The 26,614-nt window shown below is 41.7% G+C and overlaps 2 protein-coding genes across 5 annotated transcripts in view; one reads left to right on the top strand and one right to left on the bottom strand.

Moving 5' to 3' along the window:
• Positions 1 to 18,930, top strand: part of LOC135947326 (adenomatous polyposis coli homolog) — a 35,225-nt gene extending 16,295 nt beyond the window's left edge. For 3 of the 4 annotated variants that reach the window (XM_065496085.1, XM_065496084.1, XM_065496087.1), the window contains 19 exons: positions 1,061 to 1,178; positions 2,222 to 2,282; positions 10,294 to 10,413; positions 10,470 to 10,569; positions 10,627 to 10,850; positions 11,158 to 11,427; positions 11,482 to 11,852; positions 11,909 to 12,110; positions 12,250 to 12,785; positions 12,993 to 13,329; positions 13,392 to 13,567; positions 13,628 to 13,871; positions 13,931 to 14,356; positions 14,415 to 14,801; positions 14,860 to 15,182; positions 15,239 to 15,573; positions 15,646 to 15,947; positions 16,643 to 16,951; positions 17,048 to 18,930. In XM_065496085.1, coding sequence (XP_065352157.1) covers positions 1,061 to 1,178; positions 2,222 to 2,282; positions 10,294 to 10,413; positions 10,470 to 10,569; positions 10,627 to 10,850; positions 11,158 to 11,427; positions 11,482 to 11,852; positions 11,909 to 12,110; positions 12,250 to 12,785; positions 12,993 to 13,329; positions 13,392 to 13,567; positions 13,628 to 13,871; positions 13,931 to 14,356; positions 14,415 to 14,801; positions 14,860 to 15,182; positions 15,239 to 15,573; positions 15,646 to 15,947; positions 16,643 to 16,951; positions 17,048 to 18,766 — 6,560 coding nt within the window. In that variant the 3' untranslated portion in view covers positions 18,767 to 18,930. Of the gene's footprint in view, positions 1 to 1,060; positions 1,179 to 2,221; positions 2,283 to 4,452; positions 4,735 to 10,293; positions 10,414 to 10,469; positions 10,570 to 10,626; positions 10,851 to 11,157; positions 11,428 to 11,481; positions 11,853 to 11,908; positions 12,111 to 12,249; positions 12,786 to 12,992; positions 13,330 to 13,391; positions 13,568 to 13,627; positions 13,872 to 13,930; positions 14,357 to 14,414; positions 14,802 to 14,859; positions 15,183 to 15,238; positions 15,574 to 15,645; positions 15,948 to 16,642; positions 16,952 to 17,047 lie in introns of those variants that run through there. The other variant, XM_065496086.1, reaches the window with a different exon arrangement.
• A 389-nt stretch (positions 18,931 to 19,319) lies between these two features.
• On the bottom strand, positions 19,320 to 21,715 carry LOC135947327 (mitochondrial import inner membrane translocase subunit Tim17-B-like). Its single transcript, XM_065496088.1, has 4 exons — positions 21,601 to 21,715; positions 21,385 to 21,544; positions 20,684 to 21,030; positions 19,320 to 19,492 (listed from the first exon to the last, which is right to left on the bottom strand). Exons 2-3 carry the CDS (start codon positions 21,542 to 21,544, stop codon positions 20,705 to 20,707), a joined length of 486 nt encoding a protein of 161 aa, XP_065352160.1. The 5' UTR covers positions 21,601 to 21,715; the 3' UTR covers positions 19,320 to 19,492; positions 20,684 to 20,704.
• Positions 21,716 to 26,614: the final 4,899 nt, after the last annotated feature.

A 26,614-nucleotide genomic window follows, 5' to 3' on the forward strand; every position in this document is an offset into this window, starting at 1 on the left:
GGCACTGCCTCCAGTGCTGCAGATAAATCACTCAAAAGCCGAGTCACCTTGAAACTATATATAATATTATTTATGAATTTTCATAATGGTACCGTGCGCCCCTGCTCGGTTTATTTGATTTATTTCGCTCTATTTAGGACCAAGATCGTGCTGAATTTCCTATGTATCAATTTCCTAGTCTCACCTAATTTTTTAACATCAACTCTGCTTGAATTTTTGGCATAATATTATTCACCTCAATGGGTGTAGGTTTGGGTGTTTCATTACTTAGATTACAAAAAGCTAGTTGTTGCTTGGAATAGGCCATAATGCGGAAACGACTGCTGATGAATATTTTAACAAGTGTGAGCCCACTTCTTGACCGTACAGCTGAATGGAATGCAGATTCACATACACGCTCATTAATGTTTCAAGTATTCGCTTATTTGGGCACGTCCAATCTGGTAGTTCATGCAGAGAACCGACCGATCGCGTGATTCTGGGGCGTGTAGAAATATAAATATTGTATCGACCTACCAGATGCCGGTGTAATTACACTATAAAGCAAACGATAAAGGTTGGCCCACGAGGCAGTTAACGCAACTTTTATTTAAATGGAATTCTGTTTAAAATGCCCAATTTATAAGAAAATTTTGGAATCGTTTATGTGTACCAAGCCGTTCTTTAGTCTCTTCAACACGAAAACTTTATCTGTGATCATCGGTGCCAACTTTTAATTACCGCAGCAAGTTAGTCCTACCGCGAAATTTGCGTGAGTCAGCATTGTTTAGTTTGAACAAAACAAACGGCCCACACCACCTCCTGTCACACCCCTACTTAAAATTCAGCAATCCATACAACTGCTGCGAGATGTAAGCTCTGCAGATACATATTTACCCACGCGAATGGAAGCGAAACTTTTTTATTGACGCCATAAATCGGCACCTTCCGGGAGCGAGGAAGCTTCGTATTCACTCTTTGGCGCAGTGACCTTTGACTTTGTGTGACCTTTTCCATTATTTGGTCCTGCGGAACCGGGTGCTGCTAACAAGCTGCTGAATTTTTTAAATTTTTGTTCCAGAGCGGGTGAGCAACGGCTACAGAGGTGGTGAGTCACGACCAGGGGTGAGAAACAGCTGGCCCGCTGCGCCGCCCCCGCGCTCTCTGCCCCTGCTTCCGACAACCACGGCCGCAGCAAGGTCAGAATTTTAATCACTCATCTATCTACTTGCAGACTCATCAGTTTGATGAAAATAAAAAATACCTACGCCCCTTTGACAAATTAGTAATTGACCTAAATGGGAACAAAGTTATTTATTTGCGCATACAAATTAAAATCTTGCCAAATAATTTTGAGTATTTAGTATCAGTGCAATTTTTCTTTCCTGAACTCGTTGGACTGTAATATTTTAAAGATATGCAATTAAAATTGCTGAATACACTGTGAGTTGCATTGAAAATGTGTTATGCAAGCAATGTAAATCAAATAATTGTCCACAAAATAATTTTTTAATCGTGTATCAGTTACGAAGCAAGCTAGCAAGAAGTATGTTGTTTTAAAAAGCAATCACAATTTTGAAGAAATCAATATAATTGAATTTGTAATGTTCTAGTGTGTTAGGTTATGGTACAAATAAAATAAAACTTTTTCTGCAATTTTTTTGTGATAATTAATAAGATAGAGAGCAAAATGAATTAATTTGTAGCAGGAATATTTAAAGCTAAAATTGGGCTCATATTCTCAGTGGATTTTCGGAATATGCGACGTTTATAATAGACTCACGTGAGTGTCAATATCCCAGTAAATTGTTAAATACGTCGTAATATTATAAATATTACAAAATACAAAAACGGTAAATCAAAGGCTCTTTTAAAACAGACAAGTTACATTACAAGTAATGCCTTCTACCCAAAGATAATTTTTCAAAGATTCTAGACTAAAACATCACGACTTAAGAAATCAGATTTGAAAGTCGGTTAACAACACATAAATTAATGTTATGCGTTGTGATTGTAAAACCAAAATAACCATTAAAAATTGTCACTGTTTTTAATATCCTAATTACAATAAGTTAAATGTTATAAAAAACACAATTTAAAACAATATTTGCAACAATAATTTTAAAAAAAATATTCATAATTCTTTGCGCAAGAGCAATTAGTGAAACTCTTGGAAGTTTTAACCACTTGCTCTTTTTTCGTGGGTACGTGTTTAAAAAATAATGTTGCCTCGTAATTACAGAGTGCTGCTAGGAGGAGACTCGAGACCGTCAACGTACAGTTACACAGACTGGGACTCGCCTGTGAGTACTTTCTCATTGTTTAGTTTAATTAGAGTGAATTTGCATATCAGCCGTCGCATTAGCTTATGAAACATCGGTCCAATTAGAGGCAGAGCGAGATTTTGTTTTGGTAGTGCGTCGTCACAAATGGGCTCGCAAGTTGCGTTTGAATACACTGCGAGAGGCCTCGGTATTGATCCAGCACTCTCGCTCTCGAGACTCGCGTTTGGGTTGCCAACATCATCCCGGCTACTTGTAATTTTCACGCGCTTCAGGCCCCCTGTTCCCTTCTCTTGCGGAGAGAGTTACTGTTATTATTCATGAAAAAAAGAAACGATTACCCAGAGAGTTCTTCAAAGCTCCGTACTTGGCGGATCAAGCTCTCAAATTTGCACGAGTCATAAATTACCTCGGTCATGATTTACGTTTAAACAGGGCGTTTGATAAATCACATATTTCAGAAAAGATAAAACTATTGGCACAAAGTCAGCTGGCCCAAATAAGGCCGCACGTGGGCGCCGTGCGAATTACTTTAGTGACTCTCCAAGGTTGATGGATCGCTTTGATACGATTTTCGCCGTAGACTCTCCTGAGACCTCCCACATAGGCGTAGATGTGTTGCCTACGAATTGGCTGAAACAAAAACAGTATCACCTGACTGTGAAAAGTCAAGACGGAACTGCGGTTTACAGCATTTGTTACTAATGTATCCGTCTTAATGCGGGCATTGTCTCGTCTCTTAAGCGATGTGGATGCGTGGCGTCCGCGCGTGGGAATCAATTTGATATTGAGCTCCGCAGCAGAAAGTGTCTCCTTTCTAATCTATAGCTAGCTATTTTTAATCGACTGGCAAATCGATAGGCGAAAGTTAATTTTCGTTAGAACACCCAAGCGTGTTGAAAACCCTGACGCGGCTGTCTGCAAAAATGAAAACGCGGCCCCGTTAAGTCCTGCTCACCCCCCGGGGTCTGCATCATCGAGTGATAAACACTGCAAACACAAATTAGTGCCGAGCCACGTCCGCTTCGGCATAATATGAACAGTATGAAGCGCCTGTGCATGTACACCTCATGGAGTACATAACGACTCGACTGACTACATGCATCTACCCCTGTAGGCTATTTATCCGCCGGCAGCCCTTTAAAGTTTCAAAGCCACCCCTTGAGTGAATAATGGACACGTTTTAGTGGTGGCTCGCACCCCTTGTGCGGGGGGCAAATTTGAATTTATGCCCCGGTTGGAATGGCGAATTTTCAGCCCAAGTGGAAAATAGTTGCGTCGAGTACACGAATCAGCACTTGGATGACAATCAGCAGTGGGGAATAAATTGCGATATATGATGCAGCAGATATGAAATTCAAGGAATTTTCCGCGTTATATACAGGATAAAATCCAGAGGCTCAAAGAGGAAAGCATCTTTTTCAATTAGAGTCGAATATTGGAGTGCTGTAGAGAATTTCATCTTAAGTCACATACTTAAATTAAATCGACATCTTTTTGTCCTACGACAAACTGTAATATTCGTACTTTTGAAGATATTATGATGTCATAAGTCTATTGAATTAAATAATAAACTAATTGAGGTTTTTCAGTAATATACATGTAGTTTAAATTAGCGATTTGAATCTCTTGTCGTTATAGACAATTTTACAACGAAAGTCTAATTCTTAAATTGAATTGAGCAAATCGCCCACTGCAGATGTTGGCGTTGGGATTTAGACGTGATGATATTTGGGCTCCACGCAGTCCACGTTTAGAGGTCACAATTTTCCTATGTTAGCTTTATCAAACATGTCAAAATTCATTTAAAGAAACAAATTAATAAATTCGCTCCTATTTAGCAAGAGTCAAATGAATTCTTGACAATTCTCCTTTTAAACTTTTATTTAATTAACTTTAGAGTTTTTGTTGATTTCTAAACCTCTTGTCACTCCCCAAGTCACGCTTAAATTGAAAGAAGGCTTTTGATCCTCGACTTGAATTTAATTGGGCTTTGCATGATAGACCAAATTGAAAGACCGGATGGAATTCCCGAAGGAAAAAATCAGTTCCACGGACACAGTTTCTCTTCTAAAATAAAAGGAAGCTGTTAAAAGAAGAAAACATAAAACAATAGGCGCGATCTCATAGACACACGAGTGAGCACCAATAGTTGAACCGTTCGCCACCGAGGTGTCGCAGTCAGCGCCGGCTCCGTGTCCGGGCCAGTTTGTGCGCGGCTGGTGCTCAGATCACACTTACAAAACGTCAGCTTCTGCGGCTTTCCTTCGGCCCCCGAGGCATGCAGGCCTCCGCGAAGGCCTCCAAGGGCCGCCTCAACGCTCTTCTGCTCGACGAGTTGGTGCTCGAGGAGGTGGAAGTCGCCTCCGAGCTGCCCCTGCCCCCGCTGCCCTCGGCCCCCAGCGACAACCGGGGGTTACTTTTTGTCCTGCAGGCTGAAAGGGTCACCAGGCTTAACTCGAAAAACAATAAGGTATATTCTGCGCATTCACGGCGCCCATTTGCAAATTTCAGTCTTTTTAATTCATTGGCCCTGGTTCACCTTTTTGCGCAACGGTCAAGGGTAAATTAAATCAATAGATTCGTGTTTCACGACGATTTTTCAGTAACAACTACCAACTCACTGCAGAGAAACGCTGTTTGGTGTTGTCAGTGAAACAAATCAGACTTGTTTTTATCTCGCTTTAAAATAAATAAGTAAACAACTGATGAAAATTTAAAAAAAATAATAATAAATGATAACAAATAAATAATGATATTGATTTTTTGTTTACAAATATATTATTATTGCTCTTGATCTGAAAATTCGCTACATCGATTGTAATATTATCTCATAAATCCTTGTTCCCTTTTCGCTATGAGAAATCAGTACTTTTTGTTTATTACCATTCTACCGCGGAGATAAGTTTGGGGGAGAAGCGCGCGATAAAAAGTTAGTGTGCAAGCAGCCAATTCGGTTTGCAGTACTGGCGACGGAATGCTGGGAATTCTTGGCAAAATGTAGATTTGGCGAGTCGAAGCGGAACTTGTAATACTGCAGTTGTACAAGCGAGTAGAGTTTCTTGTGAACACTTGCATTGTTACGTCGTGAGAGACTAGAAAAGCATTTTTGCGGCTTGCGCGCTCATCACGGCGCTAATTGCACGGGCAGTTTCATAAAACGCCAACGATTAGCCGGCTAATCTGATTTCCCTGCACCGGCCTTCGACGCTGTAAATATATGGCGAACCGTTGGACAATTTCGAAATTTGCATTTTTAAGTCGGCGAGCATGAACGGCGCTCAGTTATCAGCGCTGAGGATGTGGAAATATTCGCAGCGGTGTGCGAACTGTAATTATGCAAAGAGGCTCTCTGTGATTCTCATGTGGCGCTGTCATTGACCTTCGCCTGCGATAATTCGCACTTCAAATTAGCCTGCTGGCGATTAGGGGTACTTATTGGCGGAACTAGAAAGGCGTTTAAATTAAGCAAACAGCTGAATGCGTGGCAACTAGTCCGTAAATCGCACTCAGTTTTTCCTTCTGCTATTTCACTAACGATGTAGAGAGGATGGTAGCGTCAATCAAGCGTTTATTCTCTTCTAATTGGAGCACTCGCTCTCTAAATTATTCGATCAATCAGTGCCAAGGTGACATTCAAAGTAAAACAAACAATTGATCAGTTGGAAACGGGGTCTGAATTGCGAGCAAAAGCTTAGCATTGTCACTGAAAACTCTCACCAGGCTGATGAAGTGCTCTGCTTAATTGGGCGTCAATGAAATCGTGGCGATTTTTTGTACCAGTCGCCGGAGGCAAGTCTATATTTGGTGCTGCGCTGAAGCAGATGGATGCACCCGCCGCCGCCACCAGTGCGGTTGTGGCTTATTGACTGACTGCCATGTGCACAGCTCACTCTTCTGTTTATTTTTATGGATGGCGCGATCACAATTTCCGATTGCTGCGGACCATCTTTGAAACCGCACTAGTAGGCAGGAAATTTTTGATACCGTTCCTCCTGCTCGGTGAGAAAGTGAGTGAATGTGAATTTTTGCGCCTCGCGGTGAAAACGCAGAGACCGTGTAAAATGTGAACATGCATAGCTACGTTCATTTGTACATACTACACAGTGTGAAACTCATCCTCTGATGGAAATTTTATGCGCCAGCATGCCAGCATGGCTCGTTTTATTGCGTTGTTGGTGCGAGGAAGCTATCAAAATATGAATGTTATTCTGGTGGAGCCGCTTTTGTGTCTTCCATATAATTATCTCGCACCACCTCTTTCTCCCTCGAAGCTCACGCAAAGCTTCTAATCTCTTCAGGATGCTTTTTATGGCTCACCGTTGTAGAAAAACAAATCATGTTTACGGCCAAATAAGGCCAAATGCGCAGAATCTCTAAGCTTCGATTTTATTAATAATAATTTTGTTCTTGCTTCACTCTCTGTTGAGATAGATGCATTAGAATGTATAGCTAGTAACACATTTCAATGGCATATTGAAGACGGCCCTCTTGTGAATTGTAAATATTATTTTTAAGCACCCTCTTATAAGTGCTCAGGAATTCCCTGTGATTTAAAATTTCTAAACAAACTGCCAGCCAGCTGAAAAGACCAAAAAGTATGCACGATTTTCCTGCTCCAAAAATAGGCGTCTATATACTCTTACAGCTCAAAGCCAACTCAAAACACTGCATGATAAGGCTCTAGATCTTTATGAATCACCCTGCCGAGATGAACGGCTCTGCTTATATACATTATTTTTGTATTATTGGAGCTAATCTATCGAAACAGCTTATCTGATTTAGTAGAGCTGTAAAAATCCTCCGCAGCTCTGGCGTTTAAACAGCCGTCGCATTTTGTCGCTTGGGCGATGGAGCTTTGACGTCATTATTTTGATGCCGCGCTCGACTAATGAATTGTTAATTGAGTCACCCAGCAAGAGCTCACATTTATTCATGAAAGAGCCGCCATGTTGCATCAGAGACTGAACTGCCGCCGCGAGCAAGTCACGGCTAAAAAATATTTGCAGACCACTTCAGTGTCATCTTTTAATTTCGTGTCTGGCTTCTTTTAATTGTTGGTTCAAATTTTTCTTTTTAACGTGTGAAAGTGGGTCGTCTGCAAAACTCAACTTTGAATTAAAAGCTCATTTAACTGTTCAAAAGAGTTGTTCTAAAGATTATTCTTAAACCTTTCAAATTTAATGCCTCTCTGGGAATTCGGTATGCTTAAAATTAATTTGAGCTCAAGTATTTTTAAGGCGAAACAAATTTAGTTCCTAGAATTTAAATTGCTTTCGGCTCGGGAATTTTGCAACGTGTGTAATTTGATTAGGCGCTTTCAACGGTCAGTCATTAATTCATATTACTCACACACCACATGGTGAAGCAATTAATTCGCTAATTAGCCGCATCTGCATTCACTCTAGAGCAGCCGCGTTTGTTGTAAACAGCGATTTCACCCCCCTGGTTGTTGGCTCGCCAGCCCACCGCTTTGATTTAACGCAAAATTTCTTGTCCACCTAATGGACTACAGTATGATTAATTTTTATGAAATTTATCATGGAGTTGCGAAAATCCGCTTGAAAAGAGCTGGCGCGCGTTCAGCTGGTGATTTATTTTCAGGGCGTGTCCCTTTTGCTCGTGCTGAGAGCCCTTTTAATCCAGACTAATTAAATTTCCTGCGCGGCCGTTATTCGGAATTATTTTTATGCAAACAAAGGGACACGCTGCTGATTGTGTGCGAGAAAGAACGGAGTGAAAAGAGCCGCCAGCCAGACAGCCAACTCTCCAGAGAAAGGTAAACACTTCGGGAGCGGGAGCTTAAAACAATTGGTTCTGATTAAATTCGCACTTGAATGAGTGCCACTTATGCGGATAAACAATCGCTTTTCTCCCAGTCCGAATCAAATTCACACAGCCTGCAAGTTTCCAGAGCTTATCATGGAATCGTCAGTGGCGAGACACGAAAAATCAATTGCGCGCTCGGTGCTGATACTTGATACTCCCACTTTTGCGCCCGTTCATAATGCATTTTTATCGCGAGCAGGGGTGGCCACCCCCGACTGCTGCAAATTGAATCTAGCCCCTCTCGTCGGCCAAGGACGACGCGGGAGCACGAGACCAAAAGTCACTTTTATGGCACACCCAGAACTAATAACCTTTGCATGGGAGACGCTTTTTGTGGCTTTCGCTGCTGAGCTCCTCCGAGATTATGAAAAAGTTGTGCTCGCCCGCTTATCAGCCAGGACTGCTCGTGGCGCGTGGAAGCAAAGCTGCTGGAATCCTTTAAAAAGTTGGCCTGCTAGCCAAGCCCAGCAGCGAATTTGGTATCTACAAATTTCATTACGCGCACTCGCTGCTATGGACTTACGCGAAACGAGGTGGCAAGGAAGTGACACGTTTGCTCCGGAATTTAATTTTCCTTGAGAGAAAAGAAGCAGTTTGGAAATTCTGCTGCAATGATACGAGATTGCTCGATTTGCATTCCGCGTGCCTCTCTTTAAAACTTTCCGTTGCGTGCCTCTCATTGTCGGCAGTTAGTCAGCCCATCTGTGCACAGCGACCCGGAGTACTTAAAAGGTTTGTTGTGCTGGTGAGCACCATTAAGCGGGCTGGTGTATCAGCAGCGCCCAAGCAAGTGGAACATTTTCACACAAAAGCGCCTTTTCCAGGCCAAAAAACAGGCCTTCTTCGCCCGACTGACTTGATCCAGAAATAAAATTCAACGCTCCTGCGCCGGGTGAAAGACGAGTTGTTGAAAGGCGCGCGAGAGGAAAACAGCCAGCACACTAGACGGCTTTTTATTTCCATTTCACGTATAATTTGTCGTCTGCCTCGGCTGCCGCTGCTTTAAGGACCGCGTCGCTTCGGAAATAAACCGAGGGTTGGTGCTCCGCAGTCTGGGCCGAGGGTCTGCTGATTTGAATCAATAAGCACTCTGCTCTCAACATGAAATCATTTCTCTCGTGCAGCTCGATGACAAATTGGATTGTGCCTTGATTGAGCGCATGAATCGCGATGAGAGCGGCTCCTTTGTGGTTTCGTGGGTATCGGTGAAGGTGGAAAAATAATCCGTGCTCTAATGATACTGTTAGAAGTTAGCACAGAAACTATATACAGACTTTCTACTCACAGAAATTTACTCCGATGGAATGTTGCTGATGCAACGATATTTTAAAAACGATGTTTTCGTCACTTTCGTTTCTCAAAAGATTTGGAAATTATCTACTGCACTTCCCCACCGAAAAACTTAAAAGTTAACAGAAAATGTAGATAAAAAGCACTAAAGTAAATAAATAATTAATTTTGTCATAATCTTCTGCAATTGCTTTTCCTTTGAAAGAAAAGAGTAATTTTACTGTACAAGTGAGTTGTAAAGCTTAACGGAGGAATGCCAGCTCATTGATGAATGAAAAGGAAAGCCATTTGGAGAGTCAGGTGCAATTCCGTTTAAAAGGTCTCAGGATTATTAAGATGCACGCGTCTAGACAACCACTGCGCGGCAAGCGAGCTCAACAATGGTGGGTGGCTGCCGACGCTGATTAAAATTTCTCACGCGTTCCTCGCGGCCTCACTCCCGCACTCACCTTTTTCCGTTTCCTCTCTCGCGACCTGTGGCAAGCCTTAACGCTGCCGCTGGGAGCAGATAGCGCGAATGTGATAATCTGCTCCAGCGGAAGAGCGGCATAAAGCAATTTGGCCCTCGCATAACTCTTTTAGCTCGAGAAGAGAGCACGTGACGTCACTAATCAATACTCTCTCTCCGTCGTTCGTTCCTCGTGCATTCGCTGTGTACATGCACGAGTATTTAATTCCATCATGTATCTATTTACGTGTCCTTGCGCGTCCTTCCTCTTATTGCTGAGGCTGCGGATTTTTCCAATGAATGTTTTTTATTGACGCCCCTAGCGCTGTCAGACTCAAGTTCACACCCTTATGTCACCCGTTACGTCATAAAAAAAAATGCCAGTGGCCCATAGCCTTGTCAGACTTGTGCATATTTTTTATTATATTTCGATCAATTAACTCACATTGCGCTTTTTTGTTACAGTGGGCCAATGGCCGCCCCCGGAGGAACAAGGGGTGCCGTTCTCCTCAGCTCCTGGGAGATTCTTTGATCACTCCGCCGGCCAAAGACGATGAAATGGAGCATCTTAAAAATAGCTCCCAGGTAAAATTCTTAGCTTTAATAAAATTCTTCTTTGCTGATACCGTTTGTTTGAGCAGGCTTCAAAAACCGAGCAGGACGATGTCCTAAACGGCAGGCTAAGCGCAAATAGTGCGCGTTCACATCAGTCTTCCTCTAGCCTAGAAGACGTTAATCAAGGTAATTCTTTATTTCTTTATTTACATTTTGATTACTTTACATTGATTGATTTTTCAGACGTGACTCCTGAAGGACCAAACAGCATGTCATCGACATATCAGGCGTCATGGCTTGCTGATCGAAACCTTTGGCACAGTGGTCCATCCAGCATTGGAGGCGGCCAGCAAGATGTAGCCAGTGTCATGAGCTTTGCATTCAGTGCAAACTCGGCAAATTCTTCAGAGCTTAGTGGTCCTGTTAGTGCTAGAAGATCATACAGTCAGCAAACTTTAGGGCCTAAGGTAAATTTCACATGTGGAAAATGGGGAACTTTGGTCTAGTAGAGGTAAACCTTTAAGCAGCAAAGAAAACATAATGAAGCCACCTAACGCACTAACATAAGTGCAGCTGTAAAAGTGCAATTTGTGGAGGTACTTTTTAATGAGGTCATCTTTGTAGATCAAATGTCATTCATGTGTTACCAAGACACCTGATATGCGTTTGCATTCCACTTTTATATTAAATAATATCCTCAACATGCATTGTTTTAATCCTCCTGCTTTCACTCTTGCAAATATCTTTTTAAAATGATCCTGGACTTTTTTTTAGGTGGAGATGGTGTACAGCCTTCTCTCAATGCTTGGCACACACAACAAAGATGATATGAGCAAAACTCTGCTGGCAATGAGCTCGTCTCCCGACAGCTGCATTGCAATGAGGCAGTCAGGCTGCTTGCCTATACTGGTGCAGCTCCTGCATGGTGATGAAAGTTTGAAGACCCGAAAAATAGCAGCTAAAGCCTTGCACAATCTTGTCCACTCCCACCCTGATGACAAAAGAGGCAGAAGGGAGGCTCGAGTTCTCAAGCTTTTAGAGCAGGTACATTAAACAAAATCAGAAATTATCATTTTTAAATTGTTTTATTTTTGTTAGGTCCGTGATTATTGTGATTTGCTGGCAAGTTCAGATGATTTGGACGCGCCTGTTGATGAAGAGGATGACCCTAAGAGGCACCCTGGTCCTACCGTGATCGCTCTAATGAAGCTGTCTTTTGACGAAGAGCACAGGCACGCCATGTGCCAGCTGGGTGCATTACACGCAGTTGCCCAGCTGATTCAGGCTGATCACGAGGCGCACGGGTCAGACAGCAACGACCAGTACTGCATCACCTTGAGAAGGTATGCAGGAATGGCTTTGACCAATCTCACCTTTGGAGATGGCACCAACAAAGCCCTCTTGTGCTCCTTCCAAGGATTCATGAAAGCTCTTGTAGCCCAGCTTAGGTCACCTAGTGAGGATTTAAGGTATGTACAAATGTTTTAATTAATATTTGGGTCACTCAAATTCAATCGTGGTACAGACAAGTGACCGCCAGTGTTTTGCGGAATTTGAGCTGGAGAGCAGATCCTGCATCGAAGACGACTCTGCACGAGGTTGGTGCTGTTAGGGGACTGATGGAAGCTGCGATGGATGCTAAGAAGGAGTCAACTTTGAAATCCATTTTGTCAGCGCTATGGAATTTAAGTGCTCACTGCAGCGCTAATAAGGCTGAAATTTGCCAGGTGAATTATTTAGCCTAACTCACAATTAGCAGTCTTGTTATTTATTGATTTATTTTAATATAAATTTGAAAGTTATCCTAATATTAGTTGGTATATAGTACATATTATTAATTATAATATAAGTTAATTTTTATTATAGGTCGAGGGTGCCTTGGCGCTCTTGGTGCAAATGCTGACCTACAAGAGTCCCTCTCAAACTCTAGCCATTGTCGAGAATTCTGGTGGCATACTTAGAAACATATCTAGTCACATTGCCATCAGAGAAGATTACCGGGCCATACTGAGGGCGCATGGCTGCCTTCAGGTGTTGCTGCAGCACTTGAAGAGCCCCTCTCTCACAGTGGTGAGCAATGCCTGCGGGACTCTCTGGAATCTATCCGCGAGGTGTCCCGAGGACCAAAGGGCTCTTTGGGAGATGGGTGCTGTCGGCATGCTGAAGAGTTTAGTCAACTCTAAGCACAAGATGATTTCGATGGGCTCAAGTGCTGCTCTGAAAAATCTTCTGGGAGCAAGACCGCCTGGTGCTACTCCGCTTGAGCACCGGAACAGCCAAGGAATGCCGGTGCTGTCTGTGAGGAAACAGAAGGCTCTGGAGCAGCAGCTGGACCATAATTTGTCAGAGACTTGTGACAATATTGAGCCAGCCAGCCCCAACAAGACGTCTCCATCTTCCAGGTAAATATATTTTCCTTTTGAGTAAATTCATACAGAGCGCCTGAATTATACTCTGTTTTGAATTGAAGTGTCAAAATTTCTTAATTCGTTTAATACTGACCATACATAATTTTAAAATAATACTTAATAATTGTATTATTTGACCCAATTGAATCAGTTCTTATCCACCTTACATCATTAACTAATTAATACCATTTCTCTCCTCAGGGACGACAAGTATGTTTTTGCAAACACAGAAAGAGAGTTTGACCGAAGACATAGAATGTACCAATCCCTAAACACCGGCAGCACAAGCAAGAGATTCCCACGTTCAGACAGCCGAGAGTCTGTGAAAAGCGACTCTGTGTGTGATCGAATGAAAGAGCGTAAAGTAGCTCCCCTCACGACCAACCGCAGCTTGGATTTGCAGCTGAATCTGGAGGACAGCGTCCAACAGCCGCAGGCTATTGAAGGCACGCAGAGCGAGGGTGTCACTCCAGAAGATGAAGAGCAAGAATCACTCAAGGAGCAGGTGTCTGTAGATGACAAAGAAAAAAGTCCAGAGGTAATTTGACTCAAGGGATTTCCGTTATCAAATCAAAATTAATTTATCTCGCTCATCATCAGGTTCGGCCACCACAGTACCAAAATTATGTTTACGAGGAAGGAGATTTCCAACCTGTCAACTATGGATTGCAGTTTGCAGAAAAGCATGATGAGAGCAGGCGGTACAACAGGATTTACAGTACTTACGCAGAGACTGACTTGGACAACTTTGATCAACCAACTAACTATGGCGAGAGGTAATGTAACAATGGTCTGTTAGTGCTTCTTCAAAAATATATCATTTTATCATATAAAAGGTACAAAGAAGATGAGGAGGAGGAGGAGGATGATTATCAACACACAGCAGCTCATGTAGACTCTGTGAAAACCTATTGCACAGAAGGAACGCCTCTCGTTTTCTCAACATCTACCTCAATATCTGATCTTAAGGAGGCGGTTGCTAATGAAGAGAAAATAAAAAAAGTTGTCTCTTCACCAGCAGCTCCCTCTGGCACTATGACATCAGAGAAACGGACACAATACTGCGTTGAAGACACTCCTGTAATAATTTTTGAAAATGTAAATATCAAAACAATATTTCACTTGACTATTGGTTGCAGATTTGCTTGTCCAGAGGAAGCTCACTCAGCTCTCTTCATTGCTCAGAAGGAGTTGCAGAAAGCATTCCTGACGTACACCTGGAGGATCCCAAGGTTGACGAACCAGAACCGTCTCCGCCAAAGAGTGTTCCAGAAAAGGTCCTTGAAACTCCTTTGGTGTTCTCAAGGTGCAGCTCTGTGGCATCGCTGGCCTCGTTTGAGCAGCACTCGATTCATGACGATCGCAGCTCCATTGTCAGCGACTTCAGTAGACTAACATCGGGCATGATTTCTCCATCAGAGCTTCCAGATTCTCCAACGCAAACGCAGCCGTCAAGCCCCAAGGCACTCAAAGCTCCCATGCAAATACCGCAAATACCAACTTCAACCCCAAGAGCTGCTCCCAGAGCTGGTCCTTCTCAACCTCAACCGTCTCCTCGCACAAAGGTATCCTCAGGAAAATCAGTGGAATAACCAGTACTAAAAATGAATTTTCCTCTACTAGGTCACTCAAGGTGAAGAAGACGAGGAGAAACAGGACAAAGAGAAGGAGTTGGCGACAGTTAGTGAAGAAGAGGAAGGTGGCGACGAAGACGATGGAGGTCTATTGGACGCCTGCATTTCTATTGGCCAGCAGCGCGTCACGTCCACAGCTCCAAGGCCTCGGATCGCAAGGCAGAAGATCAGCGTCAGCGGAGTCCCCACCCGGAATCCTGGAGTCCCCATCCGGAATCCCGGAGTCCCCATCCGGAATACTGGAATCCCCACCCGGATTCCCCGTCGCCTACCTCAAGCCCAGCCAGTGTCTTTTGACGCCTGCGCTGATACTGTGCAGACATTCTGCACGGAAGACACTCCCATCAGTCACGCTAGCTCGCATTCTAACCTCTCAGTATGCTAATTTTCAATGAATTTTGCGAAAAATTTTCTCATTGCGCATTGTATTCCAGGATCTCTTATCTCGTGGAAGTGTAGATGGCGATTCACTTGTCGATGAAGCTATAAAGAATGCCAGTACTCAAGTTAGTTCCGCGGAAAGTTCAATGTCTGATGATAACGAACACATCCTTGCCGAATGCATACAGTCAGGGATGCCAAAGGCTAAAGGCAGTGCAAAGCGGAAGCGACCGACTAGAACAGCTTTCAGGGACGAAGTCAAAACGTTTGCTGTGGAGGACACGCCCTTTGATCTCTCAACAGCAACCTCATTGAGCGACCTCACCATGAATTCTGCTCCCAGGATTGTTGAAGGACAGTGCTACACCCCCATTAGGTAGTCTATGGAAATTTTGTTCCCATCAATGTAATTTAAATCCCTCTTTTCAATAGATATGCAACTGAAGACACACCTGCCGCATTTTCCCATGCATCGTCATTGAGTTCTTTGCATATTGAAGACGGTGAAGTCTGCAAACCTCTTGGTGAAGCTTGGGGCATCAACAACGCAGCCGCAAGTTCTGCCTCAGAGGAAGTGGTCACCGTGGTTTCACGGAACGGCTCTCTGAGCTCCCTCAGCGCTGACAATGAGTCTCTAGGCGCAGAACCTAGTCCCTCTGACAAAGCGCTTTTGGAGCAGTGCATTAGCATGGGAATGAGCAAAAGCAAGGGCGATCTCTTTACCAGACCCAAGCGCAAAACCAGCACTACCAAAGCCGTTTCTCCAGGTATATACACACACACCCAGCAAATGAACATGAATAGCGTGCTAATATTTTAATTTTTTTCTACTCTTATAGATCTTATCAAAGACTTAGACTTGGCAACTCCCACCAACCCCACCTTCGACACCCTCTCGGAGGAGGCTAAAAACGTGATTGCGACCGCCATTAATATTACGGCGGCTGAAGACATCGTCACCCCCACCGCTGTAGGAGGAGAGACAACTTCCTCCTCTAGCAAAACGACGCCAGACGATGTTGTTCAACCCTCAAAAGTAATGACTGACACTTGGACTGCAGACTCGCCTCTCTCAGTTTCATTCCCAAGTCTAAGTGGGAGTGTACCGCTGGCATCCTCGCAGGATGAGGATAAAATTGAGGTAAGAAATTAAAATGGTAACTCAAAATTGCGAAAATTGCATGTTTTTTTAAACTTTTAGTTAAATCTTCAATTTTTATTTTTCTGTTATACTTGGACCTGACTAGAAATCCTGATTAGAGACCTTTAAATTTTGTTCTGATCAATGATTTTTTGAACAGGTTTATTTATTGAAAATATCAATTACGTGATTTCAATTTATCTAAAGCAAAAATTGTTCAAAAGAGAGGCAAACTGTTAGAAAGAAATATTTAAATGTAAATAATTTGATAAATTTTTAATTGTAGTTTATTCTCACATTTTGTCAAATGCATTCATCTTATAGCGTGTCATTAATATATCAAATATTTTTATTTTGTTAGTTATAAGTCTATTTTGTAAATAATAATTTTAATAAAAATTAATTTATTGAACTTTTGGCAGTCCCTGCCGTCCGATGTATGCACTCCACAAACTTAAACAAAAAATTGACTCTAGTAATGTTAAAAAATTTCGGTTTATAATCTAATATTTTTTAAATTTGTAGCCTTGCATGCTATCCTGCACCTATGCTGAAGTTCTTTCTTGATTTAAAAATATTAAAATGTACTGCTAGACTTAATCTTTAATTTGAAAAAAATATGCAAAATTTGGCATTATAAAATGTGCTCTGGTTTTACAAGCTTTATTGTTTATTCCTACTTGTAACTTTTACAGGAAAAGTTCATTGTGAGCCGATCGATGGAGGGTATCTTGGAGTTGGAGGCTGGCCTTGTGGTCAAAGCTTTGGCTGATGAAGCCTCCTCAGAATCTCTGTTGGAAGTGACGAAACCACCGCCAAATATGTTTGGAAGTACTACCTCCACCAGCCTCTCAAATGGACGAATGCCTGCAGCAGTTCTCAGAGCTCTAAGTGGAGACTACATTGAGAACTTGGTTCTGAGTGGCACTTCCAGTTGCACTTCTCACTTAGAAAATGTGAAACCACCAGCAGCATTTGAAGAGATTGATATGGAAAACAGCATGGTAAGTTGATATACAGTTGAAATAAAATGAAAAACGAGGCTTTTTATTATTTTAAATCACGGTTGCTCATGTTTCTTGTTGTTGTTGTTGTTCCAGATCAGTGTTGCTAGCATTACATCTGAAGTGGCAGGCGAAGCGCAAAAAGTGAGCAGCGGTGAATCGGACAATATTTTTGATCTGATGAGGCCAGCCGCTACCATGGCGGAAATTTACTGCAGGGCAGCGTGCGCAGCTGCAGCCGCTCATAGCTTCAGTGAAAATCTAGACAGCGTGAATCCGCCTTCTCTTCTCCAAGAGCTAACTGAAACTCTTGAGCCGCTGAGCGAAACTCTAGGATCAGACACTGAGCCAGAAGATCTACCTCCAGATCATTCCAATGAGTCAACGCCCAAACAAAAGAGGAGGAGCACCCCCAAGGAGAGGAGGCAGGCTATGAAAGAAAGATACAACACTTACACAATCGACGATGAAGTTTCTAAGAGGCCAGACAAGCTGGACTTACACAAGACAAGCAGGCAAAGAAGACAGGAAGAGCCGGAAAGATTCCTAACCCAGACTATTGAAACTCCCACTCTGGTGAAAACCCCCAAGCAGAGGCGTCAGGATGACAAGGAAAGGTACTTGACGCAAACTGTGCAGCTGCTTCCTGATGAACCTCAGCAGAACGGCCAGGAAGAGCTCCACTCTGATAGTGAGGAGGATGCAAAGCCTAAAATCGTGAAGCCGACTGAAGAGAGCAGTCCGAAAACCATTCGCGGCCGCAGGAAAGCCCTTTACTCGAGGCCAGCTGCCTATGCAAAGCCTCCAACTGCTCCCAAGAATCCCGCTGGGCCTTCCATCAGGCCTACTCGAGCTTCAGCCCTTCGCCAACGTAGTAGTTCCCCCAGGGCTCACTCCGCACCCACACCGAAGAAAACAAACGCACCACAGACTGCTTCCCCAGCGACCCCTAAAACCCCTCGAACGCCAAGCACCCCTGGCGCTCCCAAGTCTCTTGGGGCTACTGTAAAACCCATAAAACCCGTGGTAGCTGCAAAAACCGCAACTGGAATAGTCAAAGCAGCCCCCAAGGCGCCCAACAACAGTCCAGATGGAGCGGCCAAGTCGTCTGAACCGCCAAAGCTCGTGAAGCAAGGCACCTTCACTAAAGACTCCTCGGACACCAAAGTGTCCAAGATCCCAGTTAGGTCTCCGAGCGCCGACACCATCACTGCTGCACCCGCCTTCCGCCCCCAGCTTGAAGCCAAAGTCGCCCCCAAAAGCCGACTGATGCGCCGAGACGCGGTCGGCCCGTCAAAGGAGTTCAAAGCGCCGCAGCCGAAACCTCGGTCGCCGCTGCCGACCAGAAGGATCGCAGTCGGGGGACTGAAGACTTCCCTGAGCAACAACAGCATCCAGTCTGAGGCGGCTGCCGCGCCACTCAAGGTGAAAACCAACTCGAATCCCAGCCTGAACGGTCCCCCCAAGAGGAAGGAGGCCATTTCGAGGATCGCCTCGCTGTGGAAGAAGGTGGACGTCTCCCTGCAGCAGCAAAAGCACAGTGCCAAGTTCGGGCCCAAGGACATGAGGAAATGGATCACCGCCGAGGCCGAGCAAGGCGAGCAGGGCCCCTCGCAGGGAAACCCGAAGCCCCCCGCCCGCAGCGCGACTTTTGAGAAGCCCGCTGCCGGCAAACTGTCCATCTTCAACGGGGGGCCCACAGCCTCGAGAGCGGCCATTGTGCCGCCGTTTAACTACAGCCCGCCGCCCCCGGCCACGGGGACGAAGGAGGAGGCGGCTGCCGCAGCCGGCTCAGTGCGGGTCACCTCAGTGTGAGCCATTCCGCAGCGACTGACTGTACATAAATTGCCACTTACTTGTTAATGAATCTAGATTTTTTGAAAACCTTAATTCTGTGATTAGTTAATATTAATTGAGATCAGCTTAATCCCGACATCACTACTTAAAATCTACACAGCTTCAAGAAAGGAGTGCAGCTTGCTTATAAAACTTGCTTAGTATTTTTTCTGAAAAATGTAAAGCTGTCCTATCCTTCTCGTATTTCCACTAATTGTTCCGCACAGAATTGTGCACTCCAGTTTGCCTGACTAAAGTTTATTCTTCTGAGGCCATTTTCATTTGTTTTCTCATGTTCCTATTATTTTTTGAATCTTCCTCATTCTTTGGCGACTCTTTTCGCCGCTTGCTGGTAAAATGTGTACGGTACTGTATACATGTAATCTAATATTAGTTGTATAATGAAACTAGTGACTGTAATAAAGATCCCGTCGCATTATTCATGATATTTGAATCAAGTTTCATTCTATATGATACCACATCACACAATGATCTCATTATTTAATCAGTGTAGCACACCAAACAAAACAGATTTGTTTCTACAAGAATTTGATGACATATTTATTCAATTAAGAGCAAACAGCACTAAAGCAGATCACTCAACCTGGTTTACCAGCAAGGAAGTGGCGACGCTCGATCACTGGCTGAATGACTCCGTTCATAACAACTGCATCCATTTACACGCATACATGCATTCACTCATACCTGTAACAGATGAAGTTATAAAAAAATTATTAGCATAAATATAAATTAACTTTGCTAGCAATTGCATTGGCACATGTTTATGTTCAGGACTAGAGGTCTCAGCAAGCAGCGCCAGCCGTTCAATTTGACCAAGCTGCGCCAGCCGCTGGTCAAAAAATCGAAAATTGTAGGAGAAAAATGGTCTTTAGGGCCCCTCCCGTTTACAATTTTTTAAGCAGCGCGAGCCGCCTCAAGGCAAAAATTCGGCTGCCGCGGGTCTAGCCAGCTGCTGCCCAAAATCACGTGGCTGAGTGAGACCTCTTTTTAGGACAACATTTTTAATTATTTAATAAAGTTTTTTTAGATTTATTTTTTCTAAATTTTACATTTTTTATAATTGGTTTGTGTTTCATGTGAAATTGGGAAATTCAGCTTCCCTGGTAAATTAAAATAATTTCAATTTTTTAAACTGTTTGAAGCTGCCAACAAATGGAGCCATCATAATATAACATACTTATGATTTTAAGGCACTTCCGCTGCGATTTAGGACTCAATCCTACTGCTGTGTATTCTGGAATTAAAATGTTTCTTAAGATGTGCTGAAAACTAAAATCGGTTCAATCAATCACCATAAATAACGTGAAATTTTTTATTGAATTAAAAAAGTCTTTGATGGCGATTCTGCAGCGATTGGCTGGACTGATTTTTGTTTTCAGCAAATCAAAATAAACCATTTCAAGAGAAAAATGCACAGCAGCAGGATTGAGTCTGAAATCGCAGCGTAAAATCGGTGAAATTGAAAGTAACCGCTGGCGCTATGGCGGACGACAGAGTGCCAGAGTGGCTGCATAGGAGCAATGTGGTCGGCCATCTATTTAAGTTGAAAAAATGTAATTGTTTTGCTTTTTGCACATTAAATTGAAACCGTCGCAAATTGAGCCAATGTCCAGGAACGGTACAGAGTTTTGTCAGGGGTCTGAGGATCTTGACCAATTTAAGTTGATTTGGAGAAAACTCAAAAATCCAAAATTAAAGCGCCCGTACACCCGCAAATCTGGGAATGTCGAGATTTCTCAATGGATTTGTTGGTCATTTGGGGTCTAGTTTCAGTAAAAAAATCATCAAGACCCTTAGACCCCTGCCATAACTCCGTACCTTTTGTGGAGATTTGCTCCATTATTATGATTTGGGACAGTAAACATTTATACACACCCTAAATAAAAAAGCAGGTCTTCAAAGAGCATTAGGCTGAGGTCCAAGCTGCGAGGGGTCTTCCATTTGGGGATTAATTGGTTTGAACTGCTCTGCTGAGAATCGGGTGATGAGAATTCCAATGCCCTCGATCATGGCGAGCAGAACGCCTCCAATTACTGCGCTTCCTCCCATGGCCAGAAGACCATTTCTGGCTGCAAGGATGCCTCCAGTTGCGGCCCCGCTGATAATGGAATTCCAGGGGTCTTCTTTCTTTCTGATTTGAACTAGCGTGCAGTCAATGGTTGAGAACATGCCACCCCAGACAGCAAAGTTTCCGCCGATTATTGGTGCTCTTGCCTTGATTGCTGCAAAATTGAATGGCGTCAATTAACACACAATAAAATGCACATTTTACTCAGATTGAATTCATTTCAATATTTGCAATGAAATTTTATAGCTATCTACATAATATTTACATTCATGAGGATCTAATACTATTATTGACTGAATGATTGAAACCGCAGCTGCTTGACGGATATGATAAATAAACAAATTAATCGCATGAGGTGAGCATCACATTGTGCATGATGTAATATATGTCATATGTATTCACATTTTACGCATTCCATGAAGACTATGGGTATAAGGTCTTATATATCACTTCTTAAAATTTAATGTAAACATTAGGCTCGTAAAATCAATTTTGGTTAAATTTGTACCTGTAAGACTGCTAGCTAATCTTCTGTTGAACCCTGAAGGTGCGTTTCTGAAGCCCTTGATGGACTGGAAAACGGCGCCCCCGATGCAGCCCATCGTGAAGGCTCCGCCGCAATCGTCGACAATTCGCCATGGACACGGCTCTCTCGCGTATTCTTCCATCTGAAAATATCCGAAACTTGTAATTTTTCTAATGTAAGGATTCAAAGTCCCCTCACCGTAATTTAAAAGTCTACTTTAGGGCCCAAACCGAGACTTGCCGATCAATATTTGGGCATGCCGTACCAAAAGGCAGAATATCGCGTGTTGACAAAGGGCATGGGATGCACAAGCCTCGACATCTAGCGGATGTAAAAGAAACTACATGCCTTAAATGCCATCTGCTGTGTATTCAGAAAACTGTGTATGACTGTGGCAAATAAATTATTGTTATTAATTAGTGTTTATCAAATGTGGCCTCATGCGAGCCAACTAAAAAATTGTTGCGTGTAATTTGAATAAAACAGAACTTGATTTTAGCAAAAATATTAATGTTCTAAAAACTTCTTATATTCCTAAAATTTTTCTCATCAGATGATTTAATGCGGAATTTATTTATATTATTACTTTCGAATTTTTCATAATTTAAATTTATAACATTTTTAGAATCAAAATTATTGTCCAGTGTTGTCCTCATGGTTCCTAAACCATAACAAAAGCACGTGTTGACTCGAATTACGCGCATGGCTGCCGATAGTCGTCTTGCGATTGGCTCTTATCCCGACTGGACCGCCTGCACCACAACTTTAAGCTTCCAATTGGACAATGCCAAAATTGTGCTTTGAGCACCAGCAAATTATTGGCCTAGCGAAACGAGATTCAACCAATAGGAAAATAGGGGAAGGCATTATTTGTCTCTTGTCTCAAGCACGTGCTTGCAACGAGAGTATGGAGATTTCAACGTTAGATGGAGTTGTGATCCCGGCTCAATATAATAAGCCAACTCTGATCTTTGACAGATTTTCTATTTTCTTGATCCTCTTTAGTTTTCAATCCTCATTTCATTCTTGAAACAAAAATTTGCTAGAAAATGAACCGAGCTTTAAAATATTTCCTGTAAGAAAAGTCCTCTGTACGAATGGCATTAAAAATGTTTAATTTAGCCATTATGTATTTCATTATTTGTTATCTCTATCAAGGCAGTCTGGCTCTATTTATGTTTTATCTATGTTACATTATTAAATGATCTGCATAATTTGGAATATCGTTTCCTGAAAAGAGCTTTGTTACCTATAAGTTAGTATTTGGAACTTACAATTATTTGCTCGCTTGGGGCTCTTGTAAAAATTGTCCTCTCGCTATTTCAAGCTGCATTTATAATAAGTACAAATAGAAGAAAAAGCTATTGTAACTTTTACCAATGCACTTTCCTTACAGTTATGTCTATAGTACACCGTTTATGCTCAAGAAATAATATCTGTCTAAAAATAACAGCAATTTATCTTGAGATTTGAAACTGTGTACTGCATTGCATGAGATAAAATTTATCTTCGTCGTGTTTTCTAAATATCAACATTTTATAAAACAAATAGCCCTCCTAAGGTGAAATTGCTTCGTAAAAGCAAATAATTTTTGCGATTTTATTTTATAAAATAAAAAAATGGATCAACAAGAAGTAAAACTGTACTCCGCAATCGTCTCCTCTCCTCATCCAAAATATAGGACGATACAAAAAATATTATTTGAAAAGGGGGGAAAAATCGCCAAGAGCTCCAGAGAAAAACAAAACTTTAAAAACAAATCTATACTACTTGTAAAATTAACTAAAGTTCTCGTTTCTTTTACTATCGATCTCAATGACAAATTTCATGTTAGGGAATCCCTGTGAAGTAAATGGAATTTTCATTTACCAAAATATATATTGCGTAAATTGCTTTAAGATAGAAGTTTGAATTTTTAAACGCTTTTAAAGAAATTTGATGTTACATGATTGGATGGTCGTCATTATATTATTTATTATATGATAAAAATGCCATTAAATTAAATTTTAAGTTTATTTTACAGCAGTTATTTATAAATTTATTTACGCATTCAATAATTTTAATACACAGAAAATTAAGAAAGACAGAAAATTAAAGAGATCTGACAAATTTCATAAAATTATTCGCTGCTATGTATATGATTGATAATTTCTCTATCTAATGAATGAAATTAATTATAAAATAGTCAATAATTTGCTTATTTTTAGTTGCATTTCAAATAATGAATGAAAGCTTTTTTAAACACTAAAAGTGAGCACAGACTATAATAAGATAATTGCCATCACTGCTAGTTTTTGCATTGGTGGCATAATACAGGGTAAATTGTTCTCATCATAGTAGGAAAGGTACATAGAAGTTAATTGGTTTATCACATAATTCCCTCTCACTGTCCTTAGACGCGCAAATGTGATAAAAGTCACTTTCAAAATTCAAATTCTTCAAATAATTGATAATATTTTTCATATATTTAAACCATGTATGTGTGGTATAGATTTTAGCCTATATTAATTTAACGAATTTTATATAATTAAACGATTGTTAATAATATCGCAATGCGCGTGTTCAAAGGACACACACGCCACACGCTCGAATCGAGAGTGCACAAAATTAACTGTGCGCACGGTTGCTCTCTCATTATATCGGAGGAAAATTAAAAATCGAGTATATGCGGTAAACGTGTTTTTGTGATCTCACGGCAAATTAGCTGCGGCACGACTGCGTGGAAAATAATTATGTCATCGTGAGCTGGTTTTACATTTTACCTCTTGACAGCTGCTTTGCATAAATACTGGCGCAGAGCGACTCATTAATATGAAATTTAGCTCTCGCGCGCGTACCAAGAGGACATGAGAAAAAAAGAAGCTGCTCTCCTCAGTCAGTCATTCAGCCGGCGCAGTGACACGGCCGCGGGACGGGAGCGCCCGCGCGCGATACTACGCTGATTACTCTGCAGCTCTCTTGTTCGGGTCCAGCTCGCCGCGCTCTGCAGCCGACGCGAGCGATTTTATATTGTAATTGCACGGCAGTGGCAGCTCCACGGCGGTGTCATTATTTTATTAACAACTCATTGCACTTAACACAATCAGAAGTGCACTCGATAAAGGGCACATCGTTCTCGTGTTTCTCACAGCATGCCGTCCGTATACACCCGATCGCTTTCCATTTCGACGGCTGTAAAAAATGAAATAAGTGTTCGCCTGTCAATCGACACTGGTGATGAACGCTTTTGTACTCGCTTTTGCATATTCGCTTTTATTCAATCTTATAAATATATACTAACTCTGCACTCTTCCCGCACATTAATTTTCATTTCGATTGGAAAATTTTAGTTTGAACTGCGCGTATTAATTCCTCTTTTAAAAACTTTATTGGTGCCAGTGGTTTCTTTCGATTTTAATGAACTTCCGCTGGGATTTAAGACTCAATCCAACTGCTGTGCTTTCTGTTTTTAGAATTATTTATTTAGACGTACTGAAAACAAAAATCAGTCCAGCCATATTCGCCGCGCGTACATAAGAAACGTCGGAAAATATTTTTTATTTCAAAAAATTGTTTTTCACGATTCTATGGCGATTGGCATAACCGATTTTGGGTTTCAGCACTTCAAAAGAAAACATATTAAGTGAAAATGCACATTGGCAGGATTGAGGCCAAAATCGCAGCGCAAGTGCATTAAAATCGAAAGTATACAGTGGCGCCATCTGTTACAGAACACTATAAGGGCTAACGCAACTGGTGAATTAAAGATGATTTTTTTAATTTAATAAATGCTATATTTAAAATGTCAGTTTAGAGTTAGACATAGAACGACGTATTCAAAAGGTATCTGTAAATATTTCACATGATTCAGTAAAATTATTTTGAATTTGCGGATTGGCCTAAATTTTTAAATCAATGCAGCACACCCCTATTTAAGGTGTAAAAAGCTTAAATTGACAAATCTAATTTTTGACAAAATGTAAGCCTGCAATGTTCTTTTTGTGCAATAGCACAAACCGCAGGCCAAAATACTGCTATCTTATAACGAGCTGTTTCAAAATATATATCCTCTCTGCAATCGCAATCATTTGAAAGGTTTGAGTCTACATATTTTTATTTGATTTATTACATCTCAGCATATCTGAAACTCGAGCCCTTTGAGTATTAATTAAAATACCTCTCATTTAGATATTTTTTCGTTCTTGACTTGAAGCTTATGGACATGTTCTGAGGTGTCTATAAACAACTTTCAAAGATCAAAATTCCGATTGCGGAGAGACTCGATTGGCTCCAAACATTTTGCCCAAGAGAGATGTAGGTGTGTCGATATATATAGTGGACAAGGAAAAAAAGAGACGCAGCTCGCAAATTTGTGTTCAGTGGCGTGGAATAACAACCCGATCACGACAATCGCGCTGGCTGCCCGGGTTTTTATACACCGGGCCCTCAAATTATGAGCTTTTCACGCGCTGACAGCCGAAGATCTCCGCTTGCAGGTGAGTAATTTGAGCTTGACTTTTTAAAAGAATTAACCCTAAATGAAAGCAATTGAACGATAACGTTTTTATTCCACGCAGACGCGCGCATTTCAGACTGAAAGTATGTTAAATGCACGAACGAGTTATTGCCAGCCGCCGAGTAAATGATCTGTGGCGCAGAGCAAAAAGCAGTGATGTGCGCGCGACAAAAGAGGCAGGCTTTTAAAACTCTTTATAGGAAAGGAAAACTTCTCAAGGGAGTGCTGTTTTATCTATACTTAGGCCCTTCCACCTGAGTGACGAGTTGATCTCCGAATCACGTAGCTGCCGCGACACTTAGACAACTTGTTTTTTGATATTTTTGTTTGGAAAACGTTGTGTAAGCAGACAGTCAGCATAGAGGCGGATGTGCTAGCGCCGAAAATTGCTTTGATCTGACGAGTAAATGATTATAGAACAGTAAAATCCGTTGTAACAGCAAGGAAACTTTGCGAAAATTGGCGATGAATCCAATAACAAATAATACATACAACAATAATATAATTGTCTCATAAGCGGGATACCTTTAATAACGCAGTCATACCAAAAATTATTTGTTAAAAAAATGATTGTAATGTTTTTGTAGATTAATTTTTTTTTAATATTCTATTGATTCAAATTGTGCAATATTTGTGTTACATTAATAAATACAGTTCAATTTTGTTTGCATAATTTAGTTCATACTGCTGTTCCATGCTTGATTTGCAAAAAATCAC

Source organism: Cloeon dipterum, chromosome X (genome assembly GCF_949628265.1).
Source record: "Cloeon dipterum chromosome X, ieCloDipt1.1, whole genome shotgun sequence".
Classification (NCBI taxonomy): domain Eukaryota; kingdom Metazoa; phylum Arthropoda; class Insecta; order Ephemeroptera; family Baetidae; genus Cloeon; species Cloeon dipterum.

Coding starts and splice junctions, on each gene's coding strand:
- LOC135947327 (XM_065496088.1), bottom strand. CDS start 21,544: ATGGAAGAATACGCGAGAGAGCCGTGTCCATGGCGAATTGTCGACGAT. Junction 21,031..21,384: donor ATTAGCTAGCAGTCTTACAG/GTACAAATTTAA, acceptor TCAATTTTGCAG/CAATCAAGGCAAGAGCACCA.